The sequence below is a fragment of the Lycorma delicatula genome, chromosome 7 (assembly GCF_047948215.1).
Source record: "Lycorma delicatula isolate Av1 chromosome 7, ASM4794821v1, whole genome shotgun sequence".
Classification (NCBI taxonomy): domain Eukaryota; kingdom Metazoa; phylum Arthropoda; class Insecta; order Hemiptera; family Fulgoridae; genus Lycorma; species Lycorma delicatula.
The window spans coordinates 89798073-89815795 of record NC_134461.1 but is presented as its reverse complement, the minus strand read 5'-3'; the positions used below and the strand labels follow the sequence as shown (position 1 = coordinate 89815795).

General features: G+C 33.0%; 1 protein-coding gene across 1 annotated transcript in view; it reads left to right on the top strand.

Moving 5' to 3' along the window:
• The window catches only part of LOC142327503 (legumain-like), a 76342-nt gene that overhangs the window by 906 nt on the left and 57713 nt on the right, over positions 1–17723 (top strand). The window contains exon 2 of the mRNA XM_075370626.1: positions 17262–17618. Within this exon, the coding sequence (XP_075226741.1) occupies positions 17262–17618 (357 nt within the window). The remainder of the gene's footprint in view (positions 1–17261; positions 17619–17723) is intronic.

Sequence of the window (17723 nt, the reverse complement as noted above, 5' to 3'; positions counted from 1 at the left end):
ATTATATCTTGAAATTTTTCAAGCGTGTAGCCAATGACCTGAAGGTTGCATTACATTTGCCCAAAAGAAACAGATGATGTTTATATTACTAAATGATGATGATTGTTGTATTATTATTAAATGTCTAAAATTTTGCACCTTTATTAATATACTGTGCTATGATTTCTTAGAAATGTTAACTGACAGAAAAATGCCCTGATACTGCCTTTCGTAGATTGACAATTTAATGCATTGCAGATATTTGAAAGTGTCACTGACACTTTTATGAGATATTTTCATTGTTTCTGTATTCATTACGGGTGTGTTCTTTTCTAAATCTGGTTTTTCTCCTTTACATCCTGCAATGGTTTGTTTTGTTGTTTTAGTGTGGGATACCCTTTTTTTGAATGATTTGAATTGTTAGGAGTTTTCAAAAAATTCACACAACATTATGTACAACATAATGCTTATTTTAGTAATCAGAAAATCATGAACCTGAACCATAATTGGAAATATGCTAATAACACTAGTCAACTAGAAAAATTTATTTTGCGTATCTGGATTCATACGTGGTGATTTCATATAATTTTGGGTTGCCGAATTCAAAACTATTTTCAGAATTTATATAAGATCTCATGTTTTTTTAGATACATTTGATTTATTTACCAATAAATGCATAATCCCTGTGAAAGAAATATTTAAAAAAATTAATATTTACATGTATTCATTTAAAATTTGTTTAAATCAATTAAGTCTATTTATTCAAACACAGATAAATTGAAATACATTGATACAATTTTAAAATAACTGTTTCTAAAAGTTTAAATCACTGGAATTGTCTTACCTTTAATTTTAAAAATATATTGACAAATTTTTTCGCTTGTATGTTTGATCAGTTTCTCGAAACAAAAACCAACAATAGTTATCCATCATTCCAGGATTACATCTTCCTTGGTAACAATGCTCCATTTTCAGAATATTGTGATGGAAATGTTCTCCTTGTTCATCGCTAATTGAGCCCAAATTTTTGGGAAGTAGTATAGGTGAGAGTGTAGGAAATGAATTCTTAATAACTTCCTACTTCATAAACATTTGTATTTTTCTAACAGCATATTAACCAAAAAAACTTTGTTTTCATCTTTTTTGTTGGCTAAAAATCACCAACAATGTCTGTGAAAGTCATCCTTGCTCATAGTTCATATTCACTAAGTTTATTGTCAAAAGTTGAGTCCTTAAGCAGTTTCTTGATTTGTGGACCGATAAATATACCCTTCTTCAGGTTACCATCACTCAATTAGGAAGACTCATTTTTAAATGATTAAATCTTGGTACATCTTTATCTAGTGCCTTTAAAAATTTGTCATTAGTTCGAGTTTTATTTGAAGTAGTGGCAGTATGATTTTACCACTCTCAATTAATAATAAATGCTATACTTTTTTTTTCACCAGCCTCAAAGTTCTGTTGCAATGGCCTGTTCTTTTCTTGGTATTGACTTTTTTATCACGACTATCCCAAAGAAAAAGAAGAGAATAATATTTTGTATACCCACTTTGTAAACCAAGAAGTAAAGCAAGCAACAACTTTCAGATCACTGCAAACTTGCCACCAACGCACTTTGTATTTTATTGCTTCTAATATTGAACCCATAGTTTGATACATTTCTTTCATGTCGACCGCATAAGCTAATGGAATAGATGGCTGTTTGTTACCATTATGCAATAAAATTGCTTTTATGCTAAGTTTAGAAGAGTCAAAAAGATGACATTCTTCAGGAATATGCTGAATTCTAAGCTCTTTCTTCAAGTCATCAACATCAGTACAAACACACATTGAATTTTTCATAGTAAAATAAGTTGAAAGAGTTTTATTTTGCGTTCTAAATGTAGTAACTTTTGTCTTTTCTTCTAAAAGATTACACTGTTGCAGTCTAGACCTCAGAAGTTCAGCTTGCTGCTTTGATAACTTTAAATTGTAACCTTAATCATTAAGTTCATATTTTTGTATTAAGTGAGGATATTTCTCATCAGTTACAGGAAGAACTTCTTCAACATCCACTATATTTTCAGATTGTTTTTCTAGCAATGTTGGATTAGATGGTGGTACAGGTATAGACATCTCCTCTCTGTGTGGTACCAGCTTTATAGCTGTGGATACATTTGCATAGTTTATGAACTTTCTATTTTTGAATGAAAATTCAAATATATTTGTCATACAAAAGTAGCAGTCGATCTGAAATGGTCCTTAGGTTCACACCAAACCATTGATACAATAAATGGCATGGCTCGTCGTTTCCCCTGCAACCTTTCAGTTAAGAGTTACTGAGCACAATATGCAAATAACGTGAAGATTTTATCTTGATCCCAGAGTGCACAATCAAAATAAAATTTATAAGGTGTTTTTATCAATTTAGTAATAACCTTCTTTGAGATTGTGAAAATTTATAACAAAAATTGTCTGGATGATTTGAACATCCACAAATTTTGCAGAACGTATCTTGTAGCAAATAAAAATGAGAAAAATCACTTTTATATTATAAAGAATTGAAGAAAATATAGCAAAACACTAATAACTCTGTGAAACACTACACACAATATAGACAAGTGAAGCTAGTGTGAATAAGATTTTAAGCTTTTTAGTAGGCAACAAAAGGTGTCTGTGTGATATCATACAGACATGTTTGTATGTGTCTGCTTTTCATGATATAGTGTACATATTTATTTATTTCTTCTTTATTAAGCATGTTTGTGTATTGTTTAAAAGTAAAAATACAGAAACTATTCTTAATTGTATCCAGTAATTGATCAAAATGAGTTTATTATAAAATTTTTTTACAAATTTACGATTTACATAAAACCTTTTCATGGTAATACAATTTCAATAGCATACTTGAAATCAGCATCCAAATTATAGGGAGAAAAGTTGTGTAACATGTTAGATACAAATTTTGTGTTAACTAGTGTAATTTTTATAATCTCAAGCACATTGTAAGGCTGGCCTCCGTGGCGCAAGTGGTAGCATCTTGGCCCTTCATTTGGGGGTCCTGAGTTTGAATCCTGGTCAGGCATGGCATTTTCACATGCTACAAAAATTGTCATTCATCTCTTCCTCTGAAGTAATATCCAACGGTGGTCCCAGAGGTTAAAAAAAAAGAAGCACATTATAAGAATTACCAATTTACAACAGCTGAAATTGCAATAATTTCCCCATTCAATAATTATTTCTTAGTTATTATCAGTATTTATTGCTAGCCTGATTTCATGATAATGTACTTCTGATATGAAAACAAAATGTATTATTCATATAAATAAGCAATTTCCATTACCAATGTGCAAAAGGCTGTTTATTTTGGGCATAATTTTAAAAAAGTATTTAACTATCATCCTCTGAAGGGCAACATTTCAGAAATAGTCTTGAAAAGGGCTTTTTTTTGTGGGAAGGTGAAAACTTGGAATATTAGACTGCAGTCTAATATGTTAAAAGCATTCATTGTTGTGTTGCCATTTAAATCCATTGGAAAATAACATATCATAGAAGAATAATTTAGGATTAATCTTAAATTATAATACGGTGTCTAGATGTTAAAGGAAATAAAGTTTCATTGTCAAATAGTTTTTTTTTATGCTTTTGAATAATGTAATGATGGAATATATAATTGCCAGTAGTTAGTATAACTACAAAAAACTTGATGACAAATAAAAATTAGATACTAGACCTGTTTTCCAGTTTATTACGAAAAAGAATTTGAAAGCAGTTTGTGAAAAATTATGTAGTTTGGTTGCCACTACATATAGCATATATACAGTTATGTTGCTATAAATTTTTTCAAACTATATGTATTGCCGGCCTCCATGTCTCGGAGGCCGGTCTTTCATTCGGAGGTTCCGGGTTCGAATCCCGGTTAGACATGGCATTTTCACACGCTACAAAAATTGTCATTTAGTTCATCCTCTGAAGCAATACTTAACAGTGGTCCCGGAGGTTAAAAAGAAGAAAAAAAAATATATGTATTATTATTTTGACAGTTTATTTAATTTTGATGTAAAATTTTAAGACCCTAGCCTAATTATTACACGTCTGCTCAAAAATATTAAATAAATTAAAAATTTCTGTTTATTAATAATGGATTTCCCGTGGGGACTGCGTGTGAGACTAGAGTAGTGAGGTGATGCGAGCACTTCGTGCCAGGCTAGACCAATCATTATCATCAACTTGTAACAAACTGGTTGCCTCTGGAGCGCTGTTGTGGGAGGTGCATGGGGTGCTCTTATAATATCTGAAACAATCATCCGAAAATTCAAACTGGGTATTTGTTAGTAGGTTGAAAGTTAACTTTTGCGTGCATCAGATACACTATCGATCTAACCGATCACGGTTATTCGGAAATTGTATATACTTCATCTTGGGCGCAGAAATCTTTAAATTTTGATTGTCCATCCAGCCCTCTGCAGCTGACAAGGCTGCCCGCGCTCTTTTTTTCAGTTGCGATCGTGAATTACCACGAACTAAAAGGAGACAACCATCGACGAGAGCCGGGGCCGTGACCCCTTCTGGGAATGTCAATCGCTGAAATCCGTTAGAAACTAGGTTCTACAGCAGGGGACCGAGAAGGGGACCCTGCGGGCTTCCCCTGGTTACGGATTTTTCCACAACTAGGCGCGCGTCTTTGAACAGAGCCGTGCGGTTAGACAAATAGTCTCGCACTACGGCCTGCAGGGCTTCGGGAACACTGCGGCGTTCCAACTCATATAGGACAGAATTGAAACACAAGGAAGGAAATGCTGCCTTTATGCCAGTAAAAATTGTGTGAAAACATATTTACAGTCTGAGCTTCCCACCTCGGTAAGAGCATTTAACATGCAATCCTTGGGACAACCCCTTCCATGAAGCCTTAGCCTCGATTTAGAAAATCATTCATATCGATGCTTTCCCCGAGCCGTTCCAAACCATCCTTTCTAGCAACTTGCCGAAAACTGACAAGAGGTTAATGAATTGATAACTGCCGCCTCACTCGGATCCCTTCTAGATTTTAAGAAACCACTCGGTCTATGTCAACGGGATCTCCATCCCGCACGTCAGGAAAGCACAATAAATTGAACTAAACAAAGAAAACAAGGTATGGAAATAAAGGACTAAACATCGTTATGCAGCATTTTTTTAGCGTAAATTGGTTCACTGGCATTACTCCCGCCACCACCCCATTCGGTTGCCGTAAAGCATAAGACCGAATGTCTGTGCAACGAAGGGCTACTGTGCCTCGGAACAGTTTATGCGACCAGTCTCCTATCTACCTCCTAGAGTTAACCTAATAGTGTGAACTTGTTACACCCGCCCTAACGCCGAGTTCTGCTTCACCCATCACCTGGAAACAGAGTATCCAGGAACGCCTGATAAGTCACCACAGGTGTTAAAAGTGTGGTCTTGACCACTCAACCCGCATCGAATACTGGGCAGGACGTGCAATGGCTTTGGCCGGTAACATGATTTTGCGAGCTGCCAGGGGCTGCTCTGTATCTCGCGCATGGAGTGTTTCCACATTTCAGTTTGGCTTCCTTGATGGCATGAACATATTTTCCACGAACGCGCCGGTACATCTGGAGATATTTCACGCGCGCATCATCAATGCTACAGTAGCGCTGTAACGTTTTCTAGCAGATATAATCCTTGCGCGCAGCACACTCAGATCAGAGTAACACCACTTTTCCCCAAGTTTCCGTCTGCGGTTAACAAACGGTACTCCAGAAGCAGAGATCATGACGACTCTAGACCGTCTTAGATCAGCAGACTGGCTACCGCACTGAACTCCTTCCATTGGCCCAGGCTGCCGTAATCTAACCCACCGGATTGGTCTAGTGGTTAACGCGTCTTCCCAAATCAGCTGATTTGGAAGTCGAGAGTTACAGCGTTCAAGTCCTAGTAAAGCCAGATATTTTTACATGGATTTGAATACTAGATCGTGGATACCGGTGTTCTTTGGTGGTTGGGTTTCAATTAACCACACATCTCAGGAATGGTCGAACTGAGAATGTGCAAGACTACACTTCATTTACACTCGTACATATATCATCCTCATTCATCCTCTGAAGAATTATCTAAAAACGGTAGTTACCGGAGGCTAAACAGGAAAAGAAAGAAGAAAGAAGAAGGCTGCCGTAATCTGTCGCAACCAGTTTTGATGGCCCGTCCAAATCGTTCAGCCACCAATTCCACCTCCTCGCTGCTCTGCATGCGCCATTCCAACCCCTGTAATGCAGCTGCGCACTCGCGCCACAGCCTGTCCCGATCCAGGCCCCTTAGGTTATAGCGACCCGAATCTGGAGCTCTTAACACCGCTTCCGTAGGTTATAAGCCCATTATCGCTTACACCGGCTTCGGACTAGACAGCCCAATTGTCTGTGGGGATTCCGGGTAATGAACATGCAGATTCCGCTGCTAAAGACGCATGTAGTCAACCATCCTTCACTACCCGTGGTACTGCATCCGACTTTATTAGCTATGGAAGCTAAGGAAGTGGTCCTCTACAGATTGCGGGTAGGACATAAGAGAGCTACTCACGGGTATCTGATGTCAGCAGTAAACGCACTAGTAAGCATACGATGTGACTGCCGCTTGACTGTACGCCACATCCTTGTGGATTGCATCGTTATGCGGCCTTGCGTCGCAAATTTAAATTGCCCAGGAACATTCGTCGAATCCTGGGCAATGACAAAGAAGTTTAGGACCGGGTGTTTTTATTTCTTCGAGGTGTTTGGATTTTAGATACTTTTTAGTAGTGCTGTTTTATTTTTTACTGTTATGGATTTAATTTTATTTTTTCTGTTATCCGAGAAGGAGCCTTTTACACTCAATTCTCTCGGAGTTCCTTAAATTTATTTTAGTTATGTATATGTGACAGTAGACACGTTTTTGTCTGTGGTAGTGGTTATAATTAAATATTTATTATGTTTGTTGTGATAGTAGTTGTATGTTTTGTGTTTAATCTTTTTAAGTTTTTATTTTGTTTTTGTATTTCATATTTTAATTTAAGTTTTAATTTTGTTTTTAAATTTCTAGTATGTGTTTTTATTTTGTTTAATTTTTTTTCTGGATGATGATAACAAAAAGTTTTTCTCCCTAAAAAAGAAAAGACTGTCCAACTACTTGTACTTCTAAGCAGATTGCCTGTTACCAAAGTGACGTTGATGTAACTTTCCCCCAGTTCGGAAGAGAAAGTCGGCAGTTGTTCTGCCGTGTTAACCAAGTAGAGGTTCCTGGGTTCTACCAACTGTACGAGACCAGCGCTTCTGGGTTCAGTGAGTGGCGACCCCCAGGTGGAAGGCTTTGCGTTAGCCTCCAGAGCGACCCATCCACTCTCGTGCTCAGGAGACTGTCCAGAATTCTCCCCAACTTCACCAGCAAGTCATCGATACCCCATCCAGGTTGGATTTATCTCGAAACTAGTACAACATCGAGCATACGCCTCGTCATTCACACGACGATGAACTGCTCATCAGACAAATGAGGCATCCAGAAGACACCCAATGAATCTGAGCTGACAATTACCGCAGAGAGCGACCGTCCCCATAAGAATGAATAACATCAGCCCGTGGAAGCCGACCACCCATCTCCAACCATGTATGGCTCCTGGACCAAGAGGACCTCAAGGATCATGGTTTCACTGGTGGTCGCCTGGGAATGAAGATTCAACTGTCCCAGGTGCAACCGTTCAACATGGCGGCGACTGTCCTTGCAAGCTTCCCCCAGTTCATTTTAAATAAATATAAATATATTTAAGTTGATTGGTCACCAATTATTTTATTTAATAAAATACTGCATAATGATGTTCTTTATTTTCGTACCTTGTTTTATTTTTTTTAGTTCGATTTATTGTCGTATTTTTAGTTCAATTTATTAATTTAAAAAAAAAATGTAAATTTTTGCAGTCATGTTTTAATTTTTATACTTTTTTTTATTGTATTTTAGCTATGTGGTTAAAATGAGACAAATTCTGAAAAAATCTAAATTTAATTTTGGTTTTTGTTTCATTAAAAATGGATGATTTAATGCAGAAATATGGATTTAGTATTTATCTGTGTCTAAGCAGTGAAACATCTCCCCTCTCTCCCAACCCAAACTTCACAGTCTTATTGTAGTTAAGGTTACAATTAAATTTGGGTTGGTTCATTTGTGGATCAGCAGAATTCATTAAAAAAAGCTGCATCAAAAGTGGTGGGTAAAACTCTGGAAAAGAAATCCTATTTAAAATAAATCAGATTGAATTTGTGTATTTTAAATATATGATTATACTTAAAGTATCTGTGTAATCTTTTGAAATATGTCAGTGAAAACATATATAATTTTATATCAAACTATTTGAACTATTTCTTGCGGCTTCAAAACTTTTACAAGTTTTCAGGGCACAAAAATGGACTATATGATAATTGTTGATGTCCATAAATTAAATCACGTAGATTAATATTCACTTATAATTTCTTCATTTGTGTATATACAGAGTCATTCACGGGAACCGGATGTTTTTAAAATAATCATAAAAAATTGAATATTTACTTTAAAAAAGTTTTATTGATACTGAAACACTTGTTAAATCAAAGCATTTGTTACTTACTCATGAACGAAAAATTAAGTCCGGCAAGTGATGTCCATTTTGGGCAATGCATTGTTGTAGCCTTTCACGGTAACTGGCCATAATTCTTTGCAGCATGTCTATATCAATCTGGGTGACGTGATGACGAATTGCGATCTTTAGGTCCTCCAATGTACGCGGTTTATTGCCGTACACACGCGATTTCAGAAACCCCCACAGAAAAAAATCATAACTACTCAAGTCGGGAGACCGAGGGGGCCAAGGAATGTCGCCGAATCTGGAAACTATCCGTCCCGGAAACAAGTTACGGAGAACAGCCATCGTTGCCCTCGCTGTGTGCGCTGTAGCTCCATCCTGCTGGAATAACACATTTTGAAAATCGATTCCCCGGTTTTGTAACTCAGGGATGAAAAACGTATTCAACATCGCAATGTAACGATCAGCTGTTACAGTTACGGCAGCGTCATTTTCTTCAAAAAAATATGGTTCAATAACACCGACCTTTCCTATTGCACACCAGACAGTCACCTTTGGGCTATGAAGTGGTCTCTCGTGAAGTTGATGTGGGTTTCTTTCTGCCCAATACCGGCAATTCTGTTTGTTGACGAAGCCATCAGATGAAAATGGGCTTCGTCACTCATTAACAATAACAAATTTTCATTTTCTTCAAAAGTGGTAAGCATTTGTCGACAAAATTGTAATCGCTGCGTGAAATCTTGCTCGTTTAACTGCTGCACGACGGCTATCTTGTAAGGATGGGAATGCAGGTCTGTATGCAGAATTCGTCTTACCGTACTTGTGCTCATTTGAAGCGCTGCTAAATGCCTCTGAATAGAGCAGCGTGGGCTTCTGACAATGGCTTCCCTTACTCGTTCGATGTTCTCCGGAGTGCTAGCAATTCATCGGGGACCCGGTGGTTTTTTCTTCAATATTGAACCACTTGTTCGAAGGTTGTTTACCCATCGCAATATTGTGTTACGAGAAGGGACACTTGCATTACGATGGATATTAAACTGACAGCGGAAATCTCGCTGAACAGCAGTTACGATTCGTCATTTCGCACAAAACTGTCACGCGTACAGGCGTTGGTCTAGCGTCCACGGGTCCATCTCAACGACTAAAATGTAAATGCTATGAACAAAGAAAACGTCAGACACCGGCCACATGCCCCTCCCACCACGAACGCCCGAGTACAACCCACTTCAAAAACATCCGGTTCCCGTGAATGACCGTGTATATTAATGTGGTAGCTATGTGGAAAGAAAATGCTCTACTCACTTTGTAAGTAACTTATACAAAATTAATAAATAATGTAACTGATCTGTTCTTTTAATATTTTGACCTTATTTTCGATTGGCATTTTAGTGAATCAGTAGTTTGGTTTTTTCAGTACATTGACTTAAATGTAATATTTTTAATTTTTTACTTAAGGTGATCTTTCACTAAGGTCATTGGATGGATATTCAGCTTGATCTGGTACAAATTATTTTTATCCAGCAGTTTTGTTATGTTTCATTCACTAGTTTCTTCATCATAAGTGGCTTGAAACAGAAGATAAATTTGGGTTAGAATAATATCTTCTGCGACTAGAATTTCAGTTCATAATTTTTTACTTCCTCGTACAAAGTAAAGGAATTTTTATTGTGAATTTTTATTATTTATTGTGATTGCGAAAAATTTCAGATTTCAATGGAAATATCCATTTTGATCATCCCTGAATCCATTTTGACTAGTTTCAATGTGACGTCTGTACATACGTATGTATATCTCATAACTCAAAAACGATTAGCTGTAGGGTGTTGAAATTTTGTATTTAGGACTGTTGTAACATTTAGTTGAGCTCCTCCCCTTTTCATTGCAGTCGAATGAACCAAAAGTGTCCAAAAAAGCCCAAAATCACCAAAAATTTAGATTTTGGACTTTTTCTTACTGCAGTAATAAAATCCTCATTGAGAGCTTTTCAACAACATATCATAAATGGTACTTGTTTTCACTGGTTCCAGAGTTATAGCTAAATTAAATATTCGAATCAGACTTCATCTCCTTTTTTTTCTAACTTTTTTTTAATTTAAATATATTGATTTATTAATAATTATTAACCCGTGATTGTAAAAAGATTTTTACAATAAATAAAAAAATAAAAGAAATATGAAAAAAAAAGTGTTAGGGAAATAACATTTTTATGTACTTTTAAAAATGTGTATATGCAATTTAATAGGCATTATTTCATATGTGTATATATAATAGATTTGGTTAAACATCTGATTATTTAGTATTAATTGAAAATTATAATTTGTAATCGTATTATTTTTGGATTTTCTTGTTTAATTTTATTTAATTATTCTGGAATTTCTGTTTAATTTTATCTACATTAAATTTGACTACAGAGTGACTGAAAAATAAAACCTCACAAGAACAACATATGCACTGAAGCATACATCCTCGAGCTTTAATAAATTGCAAAAACTGCTTATCTTTTAGTTAATTACTCTTCTAATATTGTCAGACAATACTCTACCCAAGCTGGAGTGGATCATCGTTTTGTTTATTTGTCTTTTGTTGCCAATTATGTAATCGCTCTTTGGTTTGATATAATTCTTCTTCTTAATTTGTGTACACATTCTCTGGTTTTCAAATTGTATCTCTTTATATTCATCATCCTTTCATAATCTTTTTATTTTTTTTTTGTTTTAAAATTTTTTTCCTCTTCATATTCATCTTCTTGTTGTTTTTTGAAATGTATTTCATTTTATCTTTCTTTTTTTGTATGGTTGTTTCTTTTTCATTTTTGATTATTCACCAAATAATCCAATAACAAAAACTGAATATTTTACACCGTAAGGTCAAAATTAACATTTGTAACCAGTACACAGGAGTTAACTAAATGGAATAGTTTAATTATCATTAACTTTTATTTCAGAAATCTGAAACTTTTCTTAATCAGTAACTCTGGCTTTAAATCCTGTATCTGCCTCATCCATCATTTCGGATAAAATTTTGGCTTTTCCCTGAATAATTTGGTCTTTTAATTTCATTAACCATTTCCCTTTTTTGTGTGAACCATAGAAACACAGCCTCATTCACTTTCTCGGTTTGGCATGGCTTCATTCCTCTCTTGTTTGGCATTGTACAAGCATACTCTTCAAACTTATTTTTCATTTTGACCCAATCAGAAATAGTGGAAATACCGACACAAAAATTGACTGCCTCAGTTCACAAAATCTCACCATTTTTCATTCTTCTGATTGCCTCAAATTTTTCTTCAATTATTGTCATGACTCGTTTCTGCTTTGTTGACATGATGAACAAATTATTAAACTCAAGTTCATACAAGGTATCACAAAAGCCAAGAACATTATCACCTAGCAAGGGCGGTTAATGAGTGGACAATATGAACTACTAAAAATGCCAAAACAACCTGACTTAGGCAGCAAGCCCATTATCCTTCCCTTTTGTCTAAGAGGTAGTTGACTTGAGAGTTGACCATCTAAATTTGCTTTCTGTTTCAAACTAAGAAAACCTATTTTTATTATACAGCTGTTATAAAAATGACACTTCACAAGCAATATTCATTACAATAATTTTTGTTCTTCATTTGTAAAACTAATATTTGTTGTCAAAATGAGGAATATATCAGTTCTTTTGTTGGTAATTTTGATTAAACTGTATTTAGGTTAACAGAGGTTCTACTCTAAAATAATAAAAAACTACTCTGTTTTTATATACTGACACCATATTCCATTGAAAGTATTATTTAATGATTTAATGATTTTTTGTTATTGTTTGATTATAGCATCTAAAATCTCTTTCTTTAGAAATTCTTAACCGAAATATCATTTAATCAAAATAAAAGACAAAAACAATTATGCATTCCTCATTTTGACAATGAATAATTTTTTCCAGATGAAGTACAAAAATTATTGTAATAAATATTGTTTGTAAAGTGTCACTTCTCATAATTTCCAATTACTTTAAGCTGGAGCATACTGTAGTGACATAAGTATGCAATTCAGCGATTTCATTCTGATTTACACCCATGTTATTAAAAAGAATATAATTCTAATAAATAAAATGTACATTCTATTTTTTGTAGTTATACCATGATGTAATACTTCACTGGTAATAGGGTATCGCTTGTTTAGAACCAAGTTTGTGCAGATTTTTTTAACTTTATAAATTCTTTAATTGATTACAGGATGATGTCCTATTACAGTCTCTCTGTTAATTTATTTTTATGATGAGGATGAGGTGATTATTTTTATAATGGCTATTACCAGTTACCTAATCATTTTATTGAAAATTTTGTAGTAATATTGACTATTTTATTTTTACACATTTCTGAATAATATAATGCAACACAAAGAGTTTGAGCAGTTATTTTTTTTTTTCAAAATTTTATTGTTTTTTTGGATCATACAGTTTGTAAATAATTTTATCAGAGATATCTCTTGGGTTGTTTTGTCAATAATCATTTAATTTGAATATTAAAAATAAAATTGTGGAAATTCTTGAGAATGAAAGTACATATTTTTGTATTTTTAGAAAAATAAAAATTAAACTGAGAAAACTGACTCAAAATGAAAAATAATAAATTTTTTAAATTGTAAAAGTAAATGTTGAAAAATGCAAATGTTAGAAAGTAACAGAAATACAAAGAATATATTGGGTTGCAGAAAAAAATCTATAAAATACAATTACAATAATATTTAATCCAAATTAAAAGTCGGTACTTACATATTAACGCCACTGCAGCTACAGCTTTATTTAAAAACAAAGTAGTCAATCGGATTTCAGTGGAAAATGGGCCGATGTAGAGTTTAACGTAGTTTCAAAACAGTCTCTTTATTAATTTTAATAAGTGGTTATTTATATTTATTTATTTTATAAATATATTTAACCAAACTTAACCTACGCTCGCTTCGCTCGCTAACCTTCACTAATTAACAGGAGTGTTTTGATTATTTAAATAATAAATAATTACAATAATTACTGAATTTATTAAATAAATACTCAAAAAATTACAGTGTTAATTAGTCAAGGTTAGCGAGCGAAGCAAGCGTAGGTTAAGTTTGGTTATATTTATAAAATAAATAAATATAAATAACCATTTATTAAAATTAATAAATATAAATAACCATTTATTAAAATTAATAGAGATTGTTCATTTTCCACCAAAATCCGATGACTACTTTATTTTTAAATAAAGCTGTAGCTGCAGTGGCATTGATACACAAGTACCTGAAAGTCTTATAGTAAATTTTAAAATGCAGCATCATACATAATCATCATTATAGTCAGAGCAGAAGTAGTTTGATTTTCTGTCACTTCTTTTTCCCTTACAATTTATTTTATGACTGCTGATGTAATATGAACAGGTTGGAATAGCCTTCTTACTGTCAAAAGAAAAATCTCTGGAAAATATTGAGCTGTCATTCTTATGGGATTTGGTTACCTGATGGTTTTCCATTAATTTGAGTGTCACAGATTTGTGTCATTAATTTGAGTGTGTATTTTTTTAACAGTTTATTTGACTAAATCTAATTAAAACTCCAAAAGATCTTTTGTGAGTCTTCTTAAATAATAGAATGCAAAAATAATAATAATAATTACAATTAAAATTAAAATTCCTACCTTTATTTTGTAGACATTTACTTATCTTAATTTCTTTTTTCTTATTTTCCTTTTGTGTTCAGTGAAGCCTTCTCTTTTTATCATTCAGCAGTAGTCATTCATCATAGGTTCATCCCATCTGACTTGATAATTTTGTTTCATGTGCAATATATCTTGGTGGAACCTTTCTCCTTGTTTATGGCTGATGTCACCCAAGTTTAAAGGGAAAACTCCAAATGAGAATATAAAAAACTAATTTTCAGTGATATTCTGCAGCCTAAATTTTTGAGTTCACTAAGAGTTTATTTATAAGCTTATCATGGATTTTAGCGTTTTTGTTTCTAAGAAAACCAGTAACAACATCTTTGAACAACTTCCATGCTGCTACTTCTTTAGGATTCAGTTTGCTGTCAATTATATTTTCACAAATTAGTTTTCTTATTTGTGGCCCAATGAATATTCTCTTTTAATTTGGCTTCATGTAATTGCGAAAAAAACCTCATTTAAATATTTATTAATTTTTAGTCTGCATCTTTATCTAATGCTTTTACAAAATTCTTCATCAGGTCTAGTTTTATGTGTAAAGGTAGTAAAATATAATACGATCTGCTTTGACAAGGGGAATATTGACAACATTTTCCTTTCCTCAGATAAACGGATTTCTTTTTGGCCAGTCTTTAGCTGTGTAGTGTTTATCTGTAGCCTGACTATCCCACAAACACAAGAAACATGTATTTTGTAAACCGACTCTAGAGACCGAGAAGAAGCCCCTATCACTTTCATGTCAGCAATGATTTGCCGTGAGTGTTCATCATAGTTAATAGCTTTTAAATTTTTTTACATACTTTCATATGTTTCTTTCATTCTGGCTGCATGTATACTACCTGATATAGAAGAAAACTTATTCGAGTTATGCAACAACACTGCTTTTAAGCTTCTTTTTGATGAGTCTAATAAATAAATGCCAATCATGAATAACATATTCAATGTCTAGTTCATACGTTAGCCCCCTAACAACATGGCAGGAACAAATTAAACTATCTTTTCTAAAGTATTTCAGTAAATTTTGTTTCAATTTCTTATACTGAAATTTTAGTATCCTTGTTTAATAAATTCCATTCTTTAAGATGTGAACCGATGAGTTCTGCATGTTGTTTTGATAAATACAAGTCACGAATTAGATTGCTCAGTTCTGCTTGTGTGATGAGGTGATGTTCAATATTTGATTCTTCTGGAATGTAATTAATATCTACTGAAGTTGTAGATTCATCAGTTGAGCCTTCTGGCGAATCAGAAATTTCTTTCCAAGAAGTTGGAGCAATCAGAATCGGTAAATCAACACCATATATGAACATGAATCAATGCTGCTTGCTGTTTATTAAGACAAACTGGTTGTTTATCAGTTATTCAATAAGTCATTAAAAATAAAAGAAAATAAATATGCTTTCCATATTTATTACAAAATAATTTTTGGATCTGAAAACCTGAGAGTAAAAAGTATCACTATCATGCTGGACAAATGTAAACTTTCTCATCCGAACCATTTACTGATGATGAAACTTAACTTTCACTATTAGTGAAACTAATATTGTCATCACTTTCCTGGCTGCTTTGATCACTCATTGTGAAAAAAAGTAAAATACAGTGAAAAAAAATAAAAATAGAAGTATTAAACAATTATAAAGAATACTATTACTAGAAACTGTATTTTGGTAAAAAAAATGGTGTGTGTGTCATTGATCTGCTTTAACTACGGACCGGAATGAAAATAACCAAACATGTACATGGAGTAAAATGTCATTCATTGGGTGGAGTATTACAATTGACACAGCAACACAAAAGAATTTTGTAAAGGTTATGAAGACGTAACACCACATCATTCAATATATGAGTTGGTTCAAGTTAAATAAAATAATATTTTACCTTAAGTTTGACGTCTTAGTTAACTCATGATAATTAGTTTTGACAATCCAGGTATATGTAAGTTAACCCAAAATAACTAGGTAAGCAATTAAGTGTTCCTTTTGTTTATATATTTTTTTTAAACGTTAAGATTCACTACTAATAAACTAACAAAATCTACTACTTGAGTTTGAAATCTATAATTATTTTTATATAGAACAGAAAACTTTGATTATCATCCTTAGTTTAAGTATTACTGTTATGGATGAAAGGAAAATAGTAATGATTTTTCAGCACCTTTTTTTGTTGAAAATACTTATTTAAACTATGTAATAAAAACAGATTGAATTTAAAGTTTGAACTCCTGAGTATTTATTTTTTTCAAAGCACCCTCGCCCTATTGAAATTTTAATTTGTTAAATGGTCATTAAATTAGATTTTGGATTTTTTAAATTTATTTATATATATAAAACTTTATTAAAATGCATTTTGACTGTATACTTACAGAGCATAATGCAGTGTTGAAAAAATTTGATTAGTTGTTATAAAACGAAAGTATTGTTTTTTTAATCCTGCATTTTGGAGTTGAACATGTGTTTACTAATGAAAAATACTGAAAAATTAAGAAATTTCTATTGATTTCTTTGAATTATTATATATTTGATTTCTGAAAGTTAAAAAATATTACTGACTTAGTTTACTTTTTTTTTTAATATTATTTATTCATTTCATTTATTTTCAATTGTTCCCAGTCTACTTACTATAAATCTCTAAAATTTACAATAATTAAAAAAAATGTATATTTAAAAAAATTGTTTTATAGGTTCTGAATTTACTTATTGACAGTGCATTTATAATTTTTAAACCTATTGCATTGTTGTAACTATCCCTACAGTAGTATAGCTGATCTTTTTTAAATTTTTTTTTGTATCTAATTTTGCATGATATATATGCTTGCAATGCTGAATATATATAAGTTTTTTTATAGAACTGAAGGTTACGTTGTAAGCAGAAGTAAATTAATGTTCTAAAAAATTAAATTTTATTATTTCTGTTATTTTGTTTGGAATGTGTGCTAAAAGTTGACATTCACAATGAGTGCTAAAAAACCAGTATTAAAATAAAATAGTTTAGATTTTTCTTTTGTATTTAAGTTATTTTGAATTGTTCTATTTATTTCATTTTACAGATGATGCCTCAATTGTACCAATGGATACTAACAAAGTATGCACTCATAATTTCATTGTTACCTTTACTTTCTTATACTGTTACTTACAGTCCTACTACCTCTACCCACCCTTACACTAAACTCAGTAATATACTCTATGTAAATGTATCTGCCGCTCCTTACCCTAATACCATTACTTACCCTAGTACCACTCCTTACCCTACTACCACTCCTTACCCTACTACCACTCCTTACACTCCTTCCACTACTTACTTTCCTTACACTTCTACCAGCACAATTTCCCCTACTCCATCTTTTGGAAAAATTTGGGCTCTACTTGTTGCTGGGTCTAATGGATTTTACAATTACCGACATCAGGTGAGTGTAATATGTAGATTTTCTGAGATGAGTTGATATAGTTGGTTAAGTCCTTCACATTTTTTTATAAAAACTTAGGTTAAGTTATGATGGAACAACATGTTA